Consider the following 21,979-nt stretch of genomic DNA (forward strand, 5'->3'; position numbering starts at 1 on the left):
GTTTAAATGGCTTTTCTTAAAGTAACTAAAATAATTTACTAGGCGTTTTGCTTACCATCCTCATTTTCATACAAGAATACACACTGTTGGGAGGATTTATTCTGAAATAAAAAGCATTTGGTTAGTTTGTGTTCACTGTAAAGCTCATGGTAAGTCAGTATACCACCAGGGAGACCATTGTCTTTAGAATACAATGCTCAGGCTACAAGTGGAATATACTGCTGACTGCATCTCACGCTGGGATCAATACAACTGAGCCATGCCCAGGTACATTTGCAGAGTTCTGCTATGGCTTAATGTTCTACGATCACATGACGACGCCTCCACATATCATTGAAAAGACCAAAAATATATTTAGAAAATCCTCAGGAAATCGAGGGCACGTGGTTTTACAGGGCAGGAGTTCTACTGCACCCAGTATGTTTAAAATGGAATAAAACTAATTACTCTGGCACTCCCAAATCTTTATTTCACTGGGCTAAAATGCCAGAGCTGGACTCTTGATGCATTTCCAAACTGATTTGCATCAATATGGAGGTGGCAGTATATTTGCATCCTGAGCGAGGTGCTTCAATTTGTGACAGTGCAGCAGTTTGTGTGCGTGGGAGTTAAGTTTCACTCCCTACAGCCGATAACCAAGGAAGGCGATTTTCCAGCCTCACCTCACTGCACCTGCCGCAGATTGCACTGATCCTGGCAAATTGCTTGTGGGCCTAAAAACCTTGTGGGCGCCAAACTGTTTGTGATCTTCCTGGAGCCCCTCTACGGGCATAAGCTGCATCTCGGCCAGAAAGGGCTGAAGGCCGATTACCATTTTTAAATGTGCTTAACCTGATTGATGCCAGCTTCTCCAGCTCCCAGGATCTTCTGATCCTCTGGGCGCGGCACATGTCCGGGGGGAAATCACTACTGGTCTCTGCCTCGTATTCGGCACGCCAGAGGGTCAGGAGATGCCCGGTGGTCGGTGACATGGCTGGGCAATACCCACCTGGCACATTGACAGTGTCAGTTGGGCACTGCCAATGTGCAAGGTAGTGCCAAGAGGGTGGGGACTGAGGAGGTAGGGGCTGAGTGGGGGCGATGAAAGGGGTGGGGCATGAAGGGGCATTTCGGGGGTCATTTGTGGGGGGGGGGGATGTCGGGATCATGAAGGGGGTGCTTTGGAAGTGTCCCAATTCTGGTAGTGCACATTGAGGAGGAGGTGGGGAAATATATTGGCGATGAGGGGGGTGGAGCGGGATACTGATGTCCATGGGGATAGGGAGGGATGGGCTCTCCCACTGCACTAAGATTCGGGTGCCCATTCAATACAGCGCTGATCGCTTTCTAGCCGGCTCACTTGTGTGTTTAGGCCCCGCCCCTCCTAGAACTGGTGTACAGCTCACCACTCTCCCAAAAAATGACTCGGTGTGGGATGATTACGGTCTGGTCTGCGCTGGATCAAAGAACAAAGAACAAAGAAAATTACAGCACAGGAACAGGCCCTTCGGCCCTCCAAGCCTGCACCGACCATGCTGCCCGACTTAACTAAAACCCCCTATCCTTCTGGGGACCATATCCCTCTATTCCCATCCTATTCATATATTTGTCACAATGCCCCTTAAAAGTCACTACCGAATCCGCTTCCACTACCTCCCCGGCAACGAGTTCCAGGCACTCACTACTCTCTGTGTAAAATATCTGCCTCGTACATCTCCTTTAAACCTTGCCCCTTGCATCTTAAACCTGTGCCCCCAGTAATTGGCTCTTCCACCCTGGGAAAAAGCTTCTGACTATCCACTCTGTCCATGCCTCTCATAATCTTGTAGACTTCTATCAGGTCTCCCCTCAACCTCCGTCGTTCCAATGAGAACAAACCAAGTTTCTCCAACCTCTCCTCATAGCTAATGTCCTCCATACCAGGCAACATCCTGGTAAATCTTTTCTGTACCCTCTCCAAAGCCTCCACATCCTTCTGGTAGTGTGGCGACCAGAATTGAACACTATATTCCAAGTGCAGCCTAACTAAGGTTCTATAAAGCTGCAACATGACTTGCCAATTTTTAAACTCAATGCCCCAGCCGATGAAGGCAAGCATGCCATATGCCTTCTTGACTACCTTCTCCACCTGCATTGCCACTTTCAGTGACCTGTGTACCTGTACACCCAGATCCCTTTGCCTATCAATACTCTTAAGGGTTCTGCCATTTACTGTATATTTCCTATCTGTATTAGACCTTCCAAAATGCATTACCTCACATTTGTCCGGATTAAACTCCATCTGCCATCTCTCCGCCTAAGTCTCCAACTGATCTGTATCCTGCTGTATCCCCTGATGGTCCTCATCGCTAACTGCAAATCCACCAACCTTTGTGTCATCCACAAACTTACTAATCAAACCAGGTTTTCTCAACATTATGATACATAGGGCAGAATTTTACAAAACAAAATCTTTAGTGCCAAACGAATGAGAAAATGGGAGAGTGTTTCAAACTTGGTTTTGCGTGAATTTGAATATGCAATCTTATGGCACTTAGTGCAAAAATAGTGCCAGGATGTGATTCCCACCAAAAGGGGGAGGGGCATGGAGTGTGAGCTCGCCAGGGAAGCCAACTGCTGAGCTGCAAGGGCGCCATTGCACAGGCAACGTACTCCCAGTGTACTGGGAGACTCCTGATGACCCCCCACCATGGACATCGGGACCCCCCATGGACATAACCCTCTGTGCAAAGTTTCCTCCCTCTCACTCTGATTGTTCCCCATCGCCCCCTAGCAAAGTTCTCTCCCCCCACCCCACCGATCGCACCCCCGCCAGCAGAGTCCCCCATCCCTCCCACCCATTCGCCACCCCTGCAGAAACCCCCTTCCCTCTCCCTTGTCATAGTTATTGCCATCCCCAGTCTTTGCCCCCAATCTGGCTCCCCTCCTTGGCACTGCCTCTGCCAATTTGTGGTGTCCGGTGGGCAGTGCTGGGTGCCAAGCTGGCAGTGACAGGCTGGCACTACCCGGCCCTACCTAATCACCCGGAGGTTTCAATGGCCTCTGATTCTCCCCACCCCCCCCCCCCCCTCCAATCCTCCCCGGGAGGCCATCATATCTTGTCCCGATTGGTTAGGACTGGATGCAATTCTCGCTGGGAAGAACCTCAGCCAGAGAATTAATCTTATGACCTCGTCCCGTCTCACCGAAAGTCAAGCGGGATGAGGTCATAAGATTGTGCCCACAGTCATTTTTTGGATAAAATCATGGCTAAGGTGTTTATTGATATATCATTGAGGTATTTACAAATATTCAAGTGGCTGATTTAAGTAGCCCTCAGGAATGCATGCAGGTATCTCAATGCAATACTCCATAAGGCCATAAGACATAGCAACAGAATTAGGCCACTCGGCCCATCGAGTCTGCTCCGCCATTCAATCATGGCTGATATTTTTCTCATCCCCATTCTCCTGCCTTTTCCCTATAACCCCGATCCCCTTATTAATCAAGAACCTATCTATTTCTGTCTTAAAGATACTCAATGACCTGGCCTCCACAGCCTTCTGCGGCAAAGAGTTCCACAGATTCACCACTCTCTGGCTGAAGAAATTCCTCCTCACCTCTGTACTCAATGTAATTAATATCCTAATTAATGCACCCAGGTAGGTTGGGAAAGTTCCTGTGCAGGCTGAGCTGAGGTCGTCCCTTTTAAGTCAATGTGCATCCGTAGCCAGTCAAAAAACATTAAAGGGCTCATGTACTTAAATGAATAGGCCACCCATAACAGAGAAAAACAGGTGGAATGAAGCTCAGAGTGCTCAAGTTTGTGCAACATTGACTTTGCTGGACTGTGCTACTTAAGGCCAGCAAGCAACTTTTAAAAAGGAGCATTCTGTTTGAATATGGTACTGGAACTGAAGGAATGTGAGAAAGAAGAATAAATTTTGGTGCAAAAGACAGAGAGCATCTTGCAAGATTCTCAGAAAGCACTGAATACTTGCATAATTGTAGTAACTAAGAGAAATCAACGTCTCGTTAATTAGTACCGACATGGGGCCCTTCCTGCTGCTGAACACATATTTGGTTGTCTGTATTTAAGGGAGGGTTTTATTTCAAAATGGCAGTGCTGGCGTGAAATCTGCTTGAATGATTGATGCACTCTGTAAACGTCCAGCAGGTGCTCCTTGTGTGTGCGTGCTGACACCATCATCAAAATGGCGCCTCCCATGACTCACATCAGAAGTGCATATATAAGGCGCTGATGCCATTTTGAAGCTAAAACAACACTGAAAGCTCCAAAAGACAGGCGATTAGGAACTGAATTTTGAAGTTTAAATTGTTTAGACAGAATCAACAGAGAACAGTACTTCATATTTTACCCAGGGTAATAAATGTTTATAACAATCTTTTAATCTTTTAGCCGAGATAGTTGAATCATCGATAGTCACGGGTGAGGTACCTGTACATTGGAGAGTGACAAATGTTGTACCTTTGTTTAAAAAGGGCTGCAGGGAAAAGCTGGGAACTACAGGCCAGTGAGCCTCACATCTGTGGTGGGTAAATTGTTGGAAGATATTTCGAGGGCCAGGATCTACAGGCATTTAGAGACACAAGTACTGACTAGGGACAGTCAGCATGGCTTTGTGAGTGGAAAATCATGTCTCACAAATTTGATTGAGTTTTTTGAAGGGGTAACCAAGAAGGTAGATGAGGGCAGTGCAGTGGATGTTGTGTACATGGACTTTAGCAAGGCCTTTGACAAGGTACCGCATGGTAGGTTGTTGTATAAGGTTAAATCTCACCGGGATCCAGGGTGAGGTATCCAAATGGATACAACATTGGCTTCTTGACAGAAGCCAGAGGGTGGTTGTAGAGAGGTGTTTTTCAAACTGGAGGCCTGTGACCAGCGGTGTGCCTCAGGGATCAGTGCTGGGTCCACTGCTATTTGTCATTTATAGTAATGATTTGGATGAGAATATAGGAGGCATGGTTAGTAAGTTTGCAGATGACACTAAGATTGGTGGCACAGTGGACAGTGAAGAAAGTTATCTTCAATTGCAATGGGATCTTGATCAATTGGGCCAGTGGGCTGACGAATGGCAGATGGAGTTTAATTTAGACAAATGCGAGGTGATGCATTTTGGTAGATTGAACCAGGGCAGGACTTACTCAGTTAATGGTAGGGCATTGGGGAGAGTTACAGAACAAAGAGATCTAGGGGTACATGTTCATAGCTCCTCGAAAGTGGAGTCACAGGTGGACAGAGTGGTGAAGAAGGCATTTGGCATGCTTGATTTCATCGGTCAGAACATTGAATACAGGAGTTGGGACGTCTTGTTGAAGTTGTCCAAGACATTGGTAAGGCCACAATTGGAATACTGTGTGCAATTCTGGTCACCCTATTATAGAAAGGATATTAATAAACTAGAAAGAGTGCAGAAAAGATTTACTAGGATGCTACCGGGACTTGAAGGATTGAGCTATAAGGAGAGGCTGGATAGACTGGGACTTTTTTCTCTGGAGCGTTGGAGGCTGAGGGGTGATCTTATAGAGGTCTATAAAATAATGAGGGGCGTAGACAAGGTAGATAGTCAATACCTTTTCCCAAAGGAAGGGGAGTCTAAAACTAGAGGGCGTAGGTTTAAGGTGAGAGGGGAGAGATACAAAAGTGTCAGAGGGGCAATTATTTCACACAGAGGGTGATGGGTGTCTGGAACAAGCTGCCAGAGGTAGTAGTAGAGGCGGGTACAATTTTGTATTTTAAAAAGCATTTAGATAGTTACATGGGTATGATGTGTATAGAGGGATATGGGCCAAATGGAGGCAATTGGGATTAGCTTAGGGGTTTTACAAAAAAGGGCGGCATGGACAAGTTGGGCCGAAGGGCCTGTTTCCATGCTGTAAACCTCTATGACTCTATGACTAATTCTGAGCCATTCAAAATTGAATAAAACAATAGCTATGTATCAAACAGAATGGATTATTAGAATGTTTGTTCGGGTAGCAAAAAGATAAAATTCAATCAATGTGAAGAGTTGAATGATTTTCTTACCCTTGTCTTTTCATTGTGACTAATTGTAAGCGTCACAAGCTCTGAGAGATTCTGAATGCTTGTGTTTCCTACTGTAATTTCATATACATCTCCACTTATTAGGTCAGTATTATTTACATCCTGTAGGAAAATAAGCCATGAGGAGTGTCAGTAATGCAGAACAGGGAAGAACATGGCATCAGACACTTGCAACACCTTAAGAATATATAAATGAGGGCTGAATATGGTTGCAATGTCTGGTGTTCCATTTCCTCTGTGAAATGGAATAGATACAAATTAGGCTGGTATCCAGACCCAAGATTTCAAACTTGCGCGGGAGTTTCTCGATGGTCGAGAAGGGTAGGCTGGAGTCTCTGCTTCCTATCCCAAACTGAGCTTACAAAGGCCGTCAGTGTAGGAGGGGGGTCAAGCTCCAGAGGCAGCGACTCCCAAAGATAAGAATATCCACATCCCATGGCTCTCAGAGCGGGACAGATCTTTTACGATTGTTACATCAACTGAAACTAGTTATACTAATCCACTGAATGGCAGAGCTTGACCCCATCAGAGTGCCCAGGCCTGGGTTATAGCTCCAAGCCAGATCACTTGCTAGCAGTGCAAAAAGTCCCCATGGAAATTAGGTCCAAGGTGGTCCCTTTAGCTACTGTGTATGTGCAGCCACGCAAAAATATTTAACATGGCGAGCACTTAAGTAACTCACCCATGCACCCTCCCCCTGTCAAAAAAGATGTGCATATGGTGTCCTTGCTAGTGGCCTGAACTCCTGAATCTCTGAAAGCCAGATTTAATGGCAGAGGGTTTACAATGGGAACATTCCAAAACTACTTGCGAAAACTCACCAAAAAATGGCAGAGTATTGGTTCCGGCTCAAAGAAGCAGTGTTTCACTCTGCTGGAGCCGGTGTGTTTTCAGTCCGAATCTTATGGTTCATTGGTATCCATTTTTATTCCCATGAGTTTCACACTGCTCCAACAGCACGTTCCCACTGATTCGCCCGCCCTGCAATGACTTAACTGCTGCAAGCTCTGGGGAGCTCTATATATGATGTGGAGATGCCGGCGTTGGACTGGGGTAAACACAGTAAGAAGTTTAACAACACCAGGTTAAAGTCCAACAGGTTTATTTGGTAGCTGTGGCTTTTGCTGTGGCGTTTGGTAGGTGTGGCTTTTGCTACCAAATAAACCTGTTGGACTTTAACCTGGTGTTGTTAAACTTCTTACTGTGTTTACCCCAGTCCAATGTCGGCATCTCCACATCATGACTACCATCGACACCGCAAACCGCCGGCTCCAAGTGGAGAGGATTTCCAAGAAGATCGCGCATATCGAGGTGTGGCTTTTGCTACCAAATAAACCTGTTGGACTTTAACCTGGTGTTGTTAAACTTCTTACCGAGCTCTATATAAACAGCTCCCCAGCAGTCATTGAATCATAGAATCCCTACAGTGCAGAGGAGGCCATTCGACCCATCAAGTCTGACTCAGTGTATTACCCAATCCCTCTTCCTTGCCCTATTCCTGTAACCCACACAGTTTGGCTAATCTATCTAACCTACCCATCTTGAGCTACTGAGGGGCAATTAGCATGGATAATCCACCTAAGCTTAAGTTTTAAGTTTATTTATTAGTGTCACAAGTAGGCTTACATTAACATTGCAATGAAGTTACTGTGAAAATCCTCTAACCCGCACATCTTTGCAATGTGGGAGGAAATTGGGGCATCCAGAGGAAACCCACACAGACACGGGGAGAATCTGCAAACTCCACACAGTCAGTCATCCAAGGCTGGAATGGAGGTATGAGGCAGCAGTTCTAACCACTGTGCCACCGTGCCACCCAAATCCACAGCACTTGTTCCACAATGACTATAGGGGATGGCAGCCAAAAGGCCTGCATTGCGCTTTTCAGAGGGGAGCCCTCACCAGGATGCTGGACGGAGTACAGGAGAGGTGGGACATCCTATACCCCCACTCCAGGTGATGGCCTCCCAGGAGGGTCACCACCCCCACCTGGGATGCTGTGACAGCCCTGGTCAGTGCAAGTGCATTCCAGAAGAGGATAGGGCAGCAGTTTGGGAAGATGATGAATGGTCTTCTTCGCTCAGTCAGGGTAAGTGAACCACCCCCAGTCTCCCACTAGACCCGCTCTCACACTCCCAACATTTCTCTCACTCAGCCACTTGACCTTTGTCAACACCAGGCACCAGATCCCCCCTCCCTCCTACAATCACCATGTTCTCCCAGTAGCTGTTATCCTTCTCACACTCCAGCCACACCCAAGCCCCATGCCTACTGCACCTCATCACCATCTTAAGTGTCAACACTCCTACCTGCACTCTATCTGTGTCATTACAGGACAAACTCAACCATAACAAGTGTGAGTGGACGCAGCCAGCTGGAGTCATGCTCGAACTCCAAACCATCACATGTTTTGGGGAGCGAGACCTTGACCTGGCAGGGAGGAGGAAGAGCGCGCCCGCACTGCTGGTGAATTGGGGGCAGCAGAGAAACGTGAGAATCCTCAACATATATGCTGTCATTCCTCAAGTCTCAAGTGGGTAAACAATGTTCCCTCTGTATCCCCTGTAATGCACTGATGGCATCTCCCTGCTCTTACAGCCTAGACCATCCTTGGGCCCCCAGCACCCACTGGACTCCAGCAGCTCAGAGGGGAACCTCTCCAACCCTACTGTGGAAGATGTGTCACATTTATCACCTGCACCCGGCACCACCACAGACACTCACTAAGTAGACAGGCTTTTGGGTTATTCACTGGGGAGCACCTCACAGCTGAAGATTCACAACAGGCAGAGACAGGGACATCCCAGGGGACTGGCACTCAGAGAGATGCTGGAGCCCAGGACTCTGCTGAGCGCCTTGCCAATGATGCCTGGGCCCAGTAATCCTATAGCTGCTGGAGCTGCAAAGGCAGAGTCGTGAGTATCAGGAAGGGATGACAGAGTTCAAGGCCGATTGGAGGAGTCCCATTGCTTTCTGCCCGAGGAGATCGTGCCGTCCCTGCAGCGCACCAAGGCCAACACTGCGAGGTTAGCATCTGCAGTGGAAACCTTGGTGCAGGAGCAGGGAATCTACACGTGTCAGTGCCAGAGGACGGCGGGGCTTCTGAATCTCACTCCATCCCATGGAGGAGCACAGAGGTCCCAGGAACACAAAGACAACAGGATCAGCAAGAGTACAGTCTGGGGCTCTCCAGCCAGAGGGCGTGAGATGTCTCCAGCCTATCTGACACACCTCTCCCTGTGAACGACACACCTCCAGCCCCTGACACTGAGGAGGGCAGCAATCAACCATACAAGTGGCTTCCCACAATGTGACAAAAATTTTAATTGGTACAGTGAATCATGCTAAATTACTAACAATACATTGTAGTCTCAATGTTAAATTTTAAAGTATCAAAGCAGAAACTGATATATTCTGGATTGAATAGAGAGCCTCAGAACAGATTGGGGATGCGCAAAGGTACTGGGCGTTCAAATGAACAGGCTGTGTATAACAAAAATAATTTGGAGGGTACACCAATCCACTAATATTTAGCCAAGGAAGCTCAAAGAAGTGCTGACTGTATTGGAATTGCCCCCCGCTAACAAATTAACAGCGAATATCATCTGGGTATATGCCAAAGGAGCGCTGTGTTTGAACTGGTTCCATTAGCTTGACTTTGGTTATAGGCAAATTGTTAGACACGATCATTAGAAATACTTTATAGTTCGACAGTAAAGTAGAGTGTAAAGTAAAGTTTATTTATTAGTCACAAGTAAGGCTTACATTAACATTGCAATGAAGTTACTGTGAAATTTCCCTAGTTGCCGCCCTCCGGCACCTATTCGGGTTAATGCACCTAACCAGCATGTCTTTCAGACTGTGGGAGGAAACCGGAGCACCCGGAGGAAACCCACACAGACACGGGGAGAATGTGCAAACTCCACACAGACAGTGACCCAAGCCAGGAATCAAACCTGGGACCCTGGCACTGTGAAGCAGCAGTGCTAACCACTGTGCCACTGTGCTGTACAGAGTGTGGAGTTTCATCAAGTCTATTGTTATAGGAAATAGAGGTAGTTTTAACTGATCTATATTTGTATTTATGGTTATTTCAAATAAGGTATAACTTAAAGTGGGTTGAATTTTGTATTTCTGTATTTGAAAGGGTTAATGACTTCAGTTTGGTTTAGATGCATGTATATAGTGATGAGAGTTCACTGGACAGGACCAGGGAGCTGGGAAAAGTAGTCTTCTCAAAAGAACAAAAGAAAGTCCAGAAACCAGGGAGATGTCAGGATTTCACATGTACAGCCTGTCCTCAGGCTCCCTTTGCAGCCTCCTGCACATCAACCCCCTGAACCCATGAGCACACCCCCTGGAGTGCGACCCCATCCGCTGGCTATCTCCCTCCTCCTAGCTCTCTGGCGCCCCCATCCCCATTGACTCTCTGGAGGATAGTGGCGACCTGTGTGGTCTCCATTGAACTCTTCCTCGGAGGCGAGATGGCCAGGTTCAAGATTTTAAAAACCTGTTGCAAACTTGCGTGATGTCACACTGGTGAGGTTGGTATTTACAATGATTGAGTTGAAAGAAGAGGTTACAGTGGGACTGCCCACTAATAATATTATAATACATGCAAATGAGGTTCTTGGCCTTCTTGGGCATGAATCTTGTTATGTTTTTGGCAGAATGCGAGGACGGGTGTGGCGGGGAGGGGGCGGAAGTGTGGGAGAATAGCATTGAAGATCTAACCGACAGAATTCATATTTTCAGCCACTCATGATACTTTGCACCAACGTTGCCATTTGTGCTCGCAGCGAATGCCGGTGCAAAATCGCGGTCGGCGTCTTTGTCTGTACAGCTATATGAAAAGAAGAGTCAAAAGACACTTCAGAGAAACAAGATGGTGGGCTGGAATCATGAGCCTGTTGACTGCTTTCCCTGTGGATTGATTGATCCCCCCCATGCTTGAAAAAACTCCTTTCTATTTTCTCCTTTTAAAATTGCATTGTCTTGATGACAAAAAGTGTTTGTTTTATTCTGTAATTATGCATCTCTATGCGTCTGGTGCGTAAATATTTTACCTCAAATAGCGATGTATCATTGTGTATTATCAAAGTGATTCTTGATAGATCATTGAGCTGCTCCTTAGCTTTCTTGGACAATTCTGCTGGGAGGTCCACCTCGAAATCAAAATTCTTTGAATCAGAGTTTTTTTCACCTACCTGTACAAGACAAAGAGCAACCATTGAACTGATCAGATTGTTCAATTGTAACTTGTAATACAATGGATTTGGATTATGCAAAATCAGTAATGTACACCAAAAAGCATCTTCTCTGATAACACATCAGTCCCTCACTACTGCACTGAAGTGTCAATGTAGATTGTGCTAAAGTACACGGAGAAAGTTTGAATTCATCGCTTTCAGACCAAGAAGTTCAAGAATTTATAAATAAACCATGTAATTAAAATGAATGAAGAATTATATTTACATATTGCCTTTCACATTTCTTTTTACATTGATGAAGAAATTAATGGGATTTGGTTAACAAATCCACTGGACCTGATAACCTGTACTGTAGGGTTTCAAAGGAAGTAGCTACAGAGATCATGATAGCCTTGGTTTTTGGTCTTTCAGAATTCCTTGGTTGCTATAATGATCCTCATGGATGGAAAGGTATCAAACTTAACCACGCTAGTGAAGAAAACGAGAGAATGGGAAAGCAGGGGAACTACAGGGCAGTTAGACTGACAGCATTGCTGGGGAAAATGTTAGAATCTATTATAAAGGACATGGTAAGAGTATTTAGAGATGTGATCAGGCAAAGTTCATATGAATTTATGAAAGGGAGCTCATGTTTGACAAATAAGTTAAGAGATTTTGAGCCTATAACTAGCAGAATAAATAAGGGCAGACCAGTAGATATAGTGTATTTGGAGTTTCAAAGAATGTTTATGGTGCCAGACAGCAGGTTATTACACAAAATTAGGGCTTATGGAACTGGGGTAAATATTAGAATGGACTGTGGACTGGCTACTGGACAGAAAGCAAGAATAGGACAAGAAACAGTTGAATGTACAAATACTACAGGAGGAGGACAGATTTTAGTGAGTTAAAAAGAAATCAAAACTTTACCAAGAGCTCCTTGGGTATATAAAAATATAGCGCGGGATTCTCCAATCTCATCCGTACCCGCCCCGTTGCTAAGAGAATGGAGAATTTGATGCTCAGCCTAAACTCCATTCACTGCAGCAGCACCGAAGGATCGCAGCCACGGACGAGGTTGGAGATTTTCATGATTGAAATTTAAATAAAACGGAAAAATTAGACATTGGATGATTGCGTGATTGAGTACTAGGTTGAATCTCGAAGGTACTGAAGAAAGCTAAGAAAATAATTAAGAGGGTCAAAGAGAGAGAACAAAAATAGATTAACAACCAACATAAAAATAGTAAAATGGTAATGGGACGGACATGGGTCCATAAAGAAGGGAATCCTTATTAAAGACCATATTAGAGACCATAGAGACTAATGAGCACTTTGCATCTGCCCTCACTAGTAATGTGTATCCTGCCAATGTAGCAGTAAAGGAGGAGGCAGTAATGAAATTGAATGGGCACCTCCTCCACAATTATCCTCAACACCAGTGCCCCACAAGGCTGTGTCCTCAGCCCCTTTCCATACTCCTTATACACTTATGACTGCATGGCCAAATTCCACTCCAACTCCATTTTCAAAGTTTTCTGATGACACCACTATAGTGGGTCAGATCTCAAACAATAAAGAGACGGAATACAGGAAAGAGATAGAGAATCTGGTGAAATGGTGCGATGGCAATAATTTCTTCCTCAATGCCAGATTACCTAGATCCACTACAGTTCATCTAGCACCGCAACAGGTCCACAGCAGACGCCATCTCCCCAGCCCTATACTCAACCCGGCAACACCTGGATAACAAAGACACCTATATCAAACTCCTGTTTATTGACTACAGCTCAGTCTTCAACACCATTCATCCTACAAAACACATCTTTAAACTTTATGGCCTGGGGCTCAGCTCCTTCCTCTGCGACTGGATCCAAGACTTCCTAACCCACAGACCACAATCAGTAAGGATAGGCAACAGCAGCTCCACAATCATCCTCAACATTGGTGCCCCACAAGGCTGTGTCCTCATCCCTTTACGATACTCCTTATACACCTATGACTGCGTGGCCAAATTCCCCTCCAACTCGATTTTCAATTTTGCTGATGACACCACCGTAGTGGGTCGAATCTCAAACAATGATGAGACAGAGTACAGGAAAGAGGTAGAGAATCTGGTGAACTGGTGCAATGACAGTAATCTCTCCTTCAATATCAGCAAAACAAAGGAGATAGTCTTTGACTTCAGGAAGCGAAGCGACATGTTCCTTTCTACATCAACATGGATGAAGTGGAAATGGTCAAGAGCTTCACGTTTTTAGGTGTCCAGATCACCAACAACCTGTCCTGGAACCTCCATGCAGACGCTTTAGTTAAGAAAGTCCACCAATGCCTTTACTTTCTCAGGAGGCGAAGGAAATTTGGCATGTCCGCTATGATTCTCACGAACCTTTACAGATGCACCATAGAAAGCATTCTTTCTGGTTGTATCAGAAAGAATGATACATTCTTTCTGATACAACCTTGATATGGCTCCTGCTCTGCTCAAGACCGCGAGAAACTACAAAGGGTCATGAACGAAGCCCAGTCCATCATGCAAACCAGCCTCCCAGCCATTGACTCTGTCTACACTTCCCACTGCCTTGGAAAAGCAGCCACATAATCAATGACCCCATGAACCCCGGACATACTCTCTTCCACCTTCTTCCATCTGAAAATTTAAGGTCACGTACCAAAAGCTTCTTCCCTGCTGCCGTCAGACATTTGAATGGACCTACCTCGTATTAAGTTGATATTTCCCTACACCCTAGCTATGACTGTAACATTACAGAATGTTTTACATTCTGTACCTTCTCCTTTCCTTCTCTATGTATGGTATGCTTTATCTGTATAGTGCACAAGTAACAATACTTTTCACTGTATACTAATAGATGTGACAATAATAAATCAAATCAAAATAAATGAAGGAAACAGTCATTGACCTCAGGAAATGTAGTGGAGGACATGCCCCTATCTATATCAATGGTGGAAATGGTCAAGTTTCTAGGTGTTTAGATCACCAACAATCTGTACTGGTCCCTCCATGCTGACGCAGTTAATGTGATGCTGGATCTTGCAGCTTTGCAACACCTGCTGTGACTTAGTCCTTTAGATGGAGAATTGAAACTCTGACTTCCCTGTCCTAGAGCTCCCAGCACACCTCAAGGAGAGATAGAGCCACTAATGGCCCCTAGCTTTTAGCCAGCAAATGACTTCAAGAGACAGAGGCACTCTTTGTCTCTAGTTACTAGCTAGCCAGCCGCCAAGAGCTAAACTTCCAATACCAGGGAGAGACACAGAAACACACTTCTTGCAGTCTAGAGTCTAACAGTTTCTAACTAGCCAAACAAAGTGAATCCTTGAATTCCTCTGTGAAAGAACTACCATGACCTGTCAATCAGTGCTCCCCGAACAATTCAAAAGGGTTGTAAAACTCCAGGACATTGCATTAGGCCCAAATTAAAAATAAACAAAAAGCCCATTTATATGGCTGTAGCAGCAATAAAATGACAGACAGCTTGATGCCTGCTTATAACTGCAGAGAACATACTTAAAATACATTTCTTAAAGGCACAGTAGTGTCACAGAGTGAAAAGGCTAAGAAGAAGAAGCAGCTTGGAAGTGGACGGCTGTTTTGTGAGATTGCACTATCTATTAGATTGGCAGGTATGTTGGACCTGTTAGGCTTTTCTTGCCTTTTTTGTACACTGACATTTATTCTCATCATTCTATCAATGTGCTACCAGTTTACTGAGTTAGGCTATATTACTGGCTGCAGATTTGCCTTGGGATGTACTGAGAACTGGCAAAATTATGAAGAGTAGATTCGCTTTCCAAGCTAGATGAAACTAGTACTAGAGATAAACATTAATGGACCAAATTATCTAAATCTCATTCATTTCCTTTTACTTTCTTAGAGGTATATTAAAAGCTAAATGCAACTTGAGAAAAAGATCAAAACATCAAATATAAACTTTGAAATTTATATACATTGGAAACCATTTTAGTTTGCTTTTACAAGGCAGACATTCTTTTCCGCCTTCTTCATTAGGTCAGAGATCCAGGGTGAGCCCTTCTGGCCGTTCATGCTGGCAGGATATCCTGGTCCCACCATCAACGCACTGCTGCCATAGGTTTCCCTGCGGTGAGAGGTGCATTCAGCAGGAAACCCTGTTGACAATGGCAGGACCTGAAGGTCCCATCACCAGTTGATGGTGAACTTCTATTGCGGAAAATCCCACCCCCGAGAGTTGATTGCCCAGTTATGCTGCAACAGGTACAATGTGTGAGTAAAAGACACTTACCCAAGAGGAATTGGCAATTAGTTTTATTGGTTTAAATTCTGAGATAGAACTTATTCTGCTATAAAATTTCATGTTCTGGTTTACTCGTGTGACACTGTCGCCTGAAATGGAACATCCTAATAGTCTTTCCAAGCATCGCCTGTGTTAAAATACACAAAGTGAGTTATGTAGATGGTAAAATTACATTTCATAAATTAATTACCAACAGGGCGGCACGGTAGCACAGTGGTTAGCACTGCTGCTTCACAGCTCCAGGGACCTGGGTTCGATTCCCGGCTTGAGTGACTGTCTGTGTGGAGTTTGCACATTCTCCTCGTGTCTGCGTGGGTTTCCTCCGGGTGCTCCGGTTTCCTTCCACAGTCCAAAGATGTGCGGGTTAGGTTGATTGGTCGTGCTAAAATTGCCCCTTAGTTTCCTGAGATGCGTAGATTAGAGGGATTAGCGGGTAAATATGTAGGGATATGGGGGTAGGACCTGGGTGGGATTGTGATCGGTCAGACTCGATGGGCCGGTGGCCTCTTTCTGCACTGTAGGGTTTCTATGATTCTATGATTCTAGATGAATTAGGAGCAGGAGTAGGCCATTTGGTCCATCGAGCCAGCTCTGCCATTCAATAAGATCATGGCTGATCTACTGTAACTTCAACCCCACATTCCTGCCTGTTAGAAATTTAAAATGGTTGCAGGTTGCTTTAAGAGCTGATCACCTGATTTGATGGTGATGTCACTAGCGTGTTGCCACAGGCTGCTGTTTTACTTTCAGTTTTGTATTCTGTGCATTGCAGAGAACATCGAGAATAAAACTTGTGTGTTAGTCTGAATATATATGTGCAAACCAAGTCTCTTCTTTCTGTGTAAAACCCATAAACCCTAACATAGTTAGGACATTACACTGCCTACCCTGATAACATTTCACCCCCTTGTTAATCAAGAATCTATCAAGCTCTGCATTAAAAATATTCAAAGACTCTGGGCCCTATTTTACCATTTTGATTCTTAGTTTTGAAACTAAGAGTGTTTCCGATCCAATGTTTAGGCTAGTTCTGAGGTGCCCCCATATACACTCTGCCTGCAAAAATATCAGCGAATCCAAATCGTGCTGCACAAGCCTGCGGGCAGGGCTTAATGCCCCTAAAACCCTGCAGCTCCGATCAGAGCCTCCAACTGTGCATGCGCAAAAAAAATGATGGAATGCTGCTCCTCTGCCATATTCCTCCCAGGTTGGATAATGCCTCCCTCTGGCCCCCACAACTTTGCTTGATCCCCTTATCAGCCCCACACCCCTGCCACCTAGACTGATCACGGGCCCCTGATCTCAGGCAGAGTAGCAGCGGGCCCCCCCTTCCCCCATTGATCTCAGGCACAGTGGCAGCAGACCCCCTCCCCCCACCGATCTCAGGCAGAGTGGCAGCGGACCCCCTTCCCCCACCCGCATGCTCCCCAGAATCACAGCTCCTTGAAAAGTTGAGAGGCTGCAGCAGTGCAATTTGCAAGGGCTTTGTGCACGTGCTTCAGCTGGCAGAGTGCCGAGTGCACTAGGACCCAGCAGCATCTCCAAGACCCGAGGTCAGTGCTGAGATTTGGGTCCGTACTACAAATCGGACATTGGACACCCTGCTGAACAACAGCCCCCCCCCACTGCCCCACACACTTGGCGAGCCCCCCGCCCGACCCGAGAAACCAAATGGCCACAACAAAAGGACCCCCGTAAGCAGCAAAGAGCCGTTGGACACTAAGCACTCACCTCCTCACTAACCCTCACTGATGGAGCTCCCGAATCGGACTTATACGGAGCATGTCTGTTTCATGCTGATTCCGGCTGGGCGAACGCGGTGGTAAAGGGGGAAGTGCTGGTAAAATTGGGCGTGCAGCTCATTAAGTCAATTTAAATACACGCAAATGCATTTAAATTGCTGTCATGATCTTTTTTGGCGGGGTCCCGATCGTGGCCACTTTTGGGCCTTGGTAAAGGGGGAACGGGTGCGGAGGTGGGCACAGATCGTGCTACTCGCCTCATGCCTGACTTTACCAAGTTTTTGCGCCCGAAAACGGGCACAATGCTATGGTAAAATCAGGCCTTTTGTTTCCACTGTCTTTTGAGGACGAGAGTTCCAGAGACTCATGGCCTTTTGAGAGAAAACATTTCTTCTCACCTCCAGCTTAAACGAATGATCCCTTATTTGTAAACAGACCCTTAGGTTCAACTAGTTATCTCAGTCTATAAAGGACTTCATTGCCATTCACTTTTTTTATTCTGTGGTTGAGTTTTTTTGACCCTGTTGTGGTGGAATATGCCACGAGGAATGTGACTTCCCAGCCAAAGGTTCATTAACTTCTGGAGAGTAGACAATCCCAGCAGCAGCGAGGCTGGAAAATCCCGCCCAATTCTTTTCCCTTAATTTCTCCCTTTATCTGGCTTGTGTGTTAATAGGTTTCAGTAACTAACCTATAGATCTATGGTTCAATCAGGCATTGACTGCCTGCCAACGAAAGAGCCCACAATAATGCCACTGAGTATGCTGAGTATCATTCAGGAGGCATGGGAGAACGATCCCTGAGCATTCCTGAGCCATTGCTAAACTCAGATGGGCGCAGGGATAATAAGACTTCAGTGAATCACTTATGAGTCTAATCGACATCCCACAGCCAGCAGGCGGGATTCCGGAATCTGGCCCTTCCTCCCCCCAATAGTTGGTGAGAGTTTTCCCAATGTCCAGAATCTGATGCAGGCGTTTCCACCTGATTCTCCTGGCACCATCCTGCATTTCGGTCTGCTCTGGTGGGCAATATATTCCATCCAGTGTTTCCAATGCTTGATTTTGACAACATCGGTATCATAAAGTAACAAGAAAATGTCGTAGGTCTACTTGTTAGTGACTTGATTAAAGCGGCATAATGTGGAGGGGCATTTATATCAAGGGGGCGATCTTACCATCTCGCCCTGCCAGCCAAAGGACAGGGCGAGCCGGTAAGATTGCAAGAGGGCCGAGAAATCAGGTTCGGGCCCAATCTTCATAGCATCATAGAATCCTTACAGTGCAGAAGGAGGCCATTCAGCCTATCGCATCTGCACCGACAATAATCCCATCCAGGCCCTATCTTCATAACCTCACATATTTACCCTGCTAATCCCTTTAACCTACGCATCCCAGGGTCAATTTAGCATGGCCAATCAACCTAACCCTCACATCTTTGGACTGTGGGAGGAAACCGGAGCACCCAGAGGAAACCCACGCAGACATGGGGAGAATGTGCAAACTCCACACGGACAGTAACCCATGCCGAAAATCGAACCCAGGTCCCTGAAGCTGAGGCAGCAGAGCTAACCACCGTGCCATCGTGCTGCCCGTATCTTACAGGCACCGGATATCTGGTGAGATCAGCCCTCATTGCATAGTGTGTTTGCCAAATAGGCCAGAAATGAATTGTACTGATCTGTTAGGGGAAGCAATAGCCGAGTGGTATTATCACTAGACTATTAATCCAGCAACTCAGCTAATGTTCTTGGGACCTGATTTCGAATCCCACCATGGCATTTGGTGCAATTTGAATTCAATGAAAAAGAAATCTAGAATTAAGAATCTATTGATAACCATGAACCCAATTGGTTTAATAATGTCCTTTAGGGAAGGAAATCCTTACCTGGTCTGGCCTACGTGTGACTCTAAAGCCACAGCAATGTGGTTGACTCCCAACTACCCTCCAAGCGCAACTAAGGATGTGCAATAAATGATGGCCAACCAGCAAAGCCCATGTCCCACAAATGAATACAAAAAACTGAGAAGAAGTTTTGAAATAAACTGCTGTAAACAAAATAGATCATTGGAACAAAATTTAGAAGTGGTCTGTTCTTTTCTAATTCCTATTTAGTTTTCAATTAAAGACTAAGAAGGATGATTCTCCTGGGCAGGAAAACAGAAGTTTTTCCTGCTTGTTTTTTGGGCGTACTTTGTTGAATGAATCTCCTGCACTCTGTGCAGCACAGAGTGCCACAGGGGGATTCATGTTGGTAAGGGGGCAGTGGGGCCTGAGCCCTCTGGAGAAGCCAGCAGCATAGTACTGATGGGCCATTGCGCATGCACCTATCTGTCAGTGGGGAGATTGGCGCATGCACACTGGCTGCCCCTGTAGCCAGCCTCCAAATCACCGACATCCTGATTTCTTCCCAATTGCCCCCTCCCCATGATCAGCTCTTATTTCCCTCCCACCAGGTACACTCCCTCCCACCCCACCAATCCCGAAGGCAGAGTGCACAACGGGTCACCCCCCCACCTACCCCGCCCCCCCTCACCACCACCGATCGAGGCCCCCCCACCACCAATCGGCCCCGCACCATGGCATTGCCTGGTGCCTGGTGGGCAGTACCAGGCTTGCACTGCCCATGCGTCCTGCCCCTGACTTCCTGAAGGGCCTCAATGGCCTCTGTCCTGACCAGCGGGGTGATTATGCCTGGTTCACATTGATGGAGACCAGCCTTAATGCCTGCTGGTGGGAACCTCTCCCACTGGCGGGGGAGAGAGATTGGCGAGCCCAGATATTACTGTCCCTGGCTCGGTAATGATATGGAAATATGAATTTCCATATTGTAACCAGCCTGACGCTGAGTTCCGGCTGATGATGTCAAATAAAATGTCCTGGGAGACTCGCAATCGGCCAGACGCTGGTTGCGAACCCTGCTACAGGCAGGATATTTCCTGGCACGCTGTACTTCTTGAGCAGCACAGCGGGGTGGGAGAATGTTTCTTTTTTTATGCCTTTTCCCTGATTATACAGCACTGAAAGCATTGACTCAGACCACATAAACTTACCTTTTCCATTTTTCCTTTCTCCTTTCCCTTCTATTGCATTCCTGTACATTGTTGATTATTTCTTCAAGATTACTTGCATTTAGCTGTTCTGAAAAGGAATGACAAATGAAAATTGATTTCAGGGTCAATTTTTCAGGCTGCTGGCCCCAACCGGGATTCCCAATGGCCCGTTGAATTGGGCATGAGGGACAAATCGGGCTTCGTCAGACCGTGTCTCCCGACCCACTGAGCCTGGCCTGATCAGGTTCTCATCCAGTGCAGTCCTGTTTTATATGAATTTAAATTCAATTAGTGGACTGGATTCACTGGTCTCCTGGAATACTTCCACCACATCCCACCTCAGTGTGATGTTCCATGGATGCCAATTAGTCCTGCTCCTGACAGTTGGGACCAGGCCCCATGGACTCCAAGGGGGGGTGGGGGGGGGAATGAGGTAAAAACAGCCTCCAACTGTGTCCATCGGCTGCTGTGCCGCTGCCAGGTTGCAAAGGGGGGCCCCTCAAGGGACCTGGGGGTTGAAGGTGCGCTTAGGCTTGGGGAAAAAGGTTGACCTTGGGGCTCTCTCGGGGAATGGGACTCTCATGGCTGGACTTCTCCTCATTGCCCTGGAAAATGTGGAAATTACTCTTTGGATACTGATTTTAGGTATCTTTCTGGTAAAAAAACATTTATTATTGTCCCGTGTTCTGTAAAACCTTTGAAGTGGCCTGGTCCCATTAAAATCCATTCCCCTGGAACTTATGGAAACATTCAAAATCACAGCAGCACTTTTTTCTACTGGAGAGCTTGCTTTTGGTTGATTTCAGTAGCCCCAGGTATTACCTGATCTCTTTGAAGTGCTTTGATTGACAGGAGCTGTCTTTTTCACTAGGGGAATTCCCTTGCTTTCTCTCAAGCCCCAGCTGCTCAGAAAACTCTTAGAACTGCTTTGGTTGGCAGAAACATTCAGTTTCACCAGGGAGATTCCGTTCCTTTCTCTCATAAGCCCCAACTGCTCTGAAACCTCTTTGAAGTGCTTTGATGGACGGACGCATTCGATTACATTAGAGAAATCCCCCTTTACAGCTTGAATGAGCTCAGCAGCTCTGAAATCTCTTGGAACTGCTTTGATTGACAGCTCCAGAGCAGATCAAAGAGGGGATTAGCCAAAGTTTGCTTACAAGGAACTGATAATCATTTGCTGCTCAAACTTTTTCTGACTGATAGCTCCAGGGCAGATCAAACAGTTCATTGTTGACACATCAGTTCATATTAAACCTGAAGTGCTTCCTTTTTCACCACGCCTGTTCTGTCTGGCCCCATTTTTTTAAACAGTACATTTTTTCAAGAATCTGACTCTCCCTGGAAAGCAGATATGCTTTCTAATATCTTTGTTTCCCTCCTGCAAAGCTTCTCACTGAACCCATAAGCTTCATATTACCATTTCTGTTTCTCTTGCTGTTTATTTTCTAATTCTGCCAAACTTCAAGGTTGGATAGGCTGGGCTTTTTATCTTTGAGATAGAGGAGGCTGTGGGAAGATTTAATTCAAGTACTTACGATAATGAGGGGGCTTTGACAGTGTGGGAATGGAAGGATCTATTTCTAAAAGCAGAGGAGTCACCAGGCGGTATAGATTAAAAGTGATAGGCTGAAGAATTAAAAGGGTTTTGTGGGGAAATTATCTTAATCTG

At 46.0% G+C, this 21,979-nt stretch overlaps 1 protein-coding gene across 2 annotated transcripts in view; it reads right to left on the reverse strand.

Annotated features, from left to right (window-relative positions):
* The window catches only part of LOC144492290 (adhesion G-protein coupled receptor G2-like), a 138,638-nt gene that overhangs the window by 22,430 nt on the left and 94,229 nt on the right, over window positions 1-21,979 (reverse strand). For both annotated transcript variants that reach the window (XM_078210281.1, XM_078210280.1), the window contains 5 exons: window positions 20,308-20,395; window positions 15,501-15,639; window positions 11,095-11,235; window positions 6,011-6,130; window positions 56-101 (listed from right to left, as the gene is read on the reverse strand). In XM_078210281.1, the coding sequence (XP_078066407.1) occupies window positions 56-101; window positions 6,011-6,130; window positions 11,095-11,235; window positions 15,501-15,639; window positions 20,308-20,395 (534 nt within the window). The remainder of the gene's footprint in view (window positions 1-55; window positions 102-6,010; window positions 6,131-11,094; window positions 11,236-15,500; window positions 15,640-20,307; window positions 20,396-21,979) is intronic.

The sequence above is a fragment of the Mustelus asterias genome, chromosome 4 (assembly GCF_964213995.1).
Source record: "Mustelus asterias chromosome 4, sMusAst1.hap1.1, whole genome shotgun sequence".
NCBI lineage: Eukaryota > Metazoa > Chordata > Chondrichthyes > Carcharhiniformes > Triakidae > Mustelus > Mustelus asterias.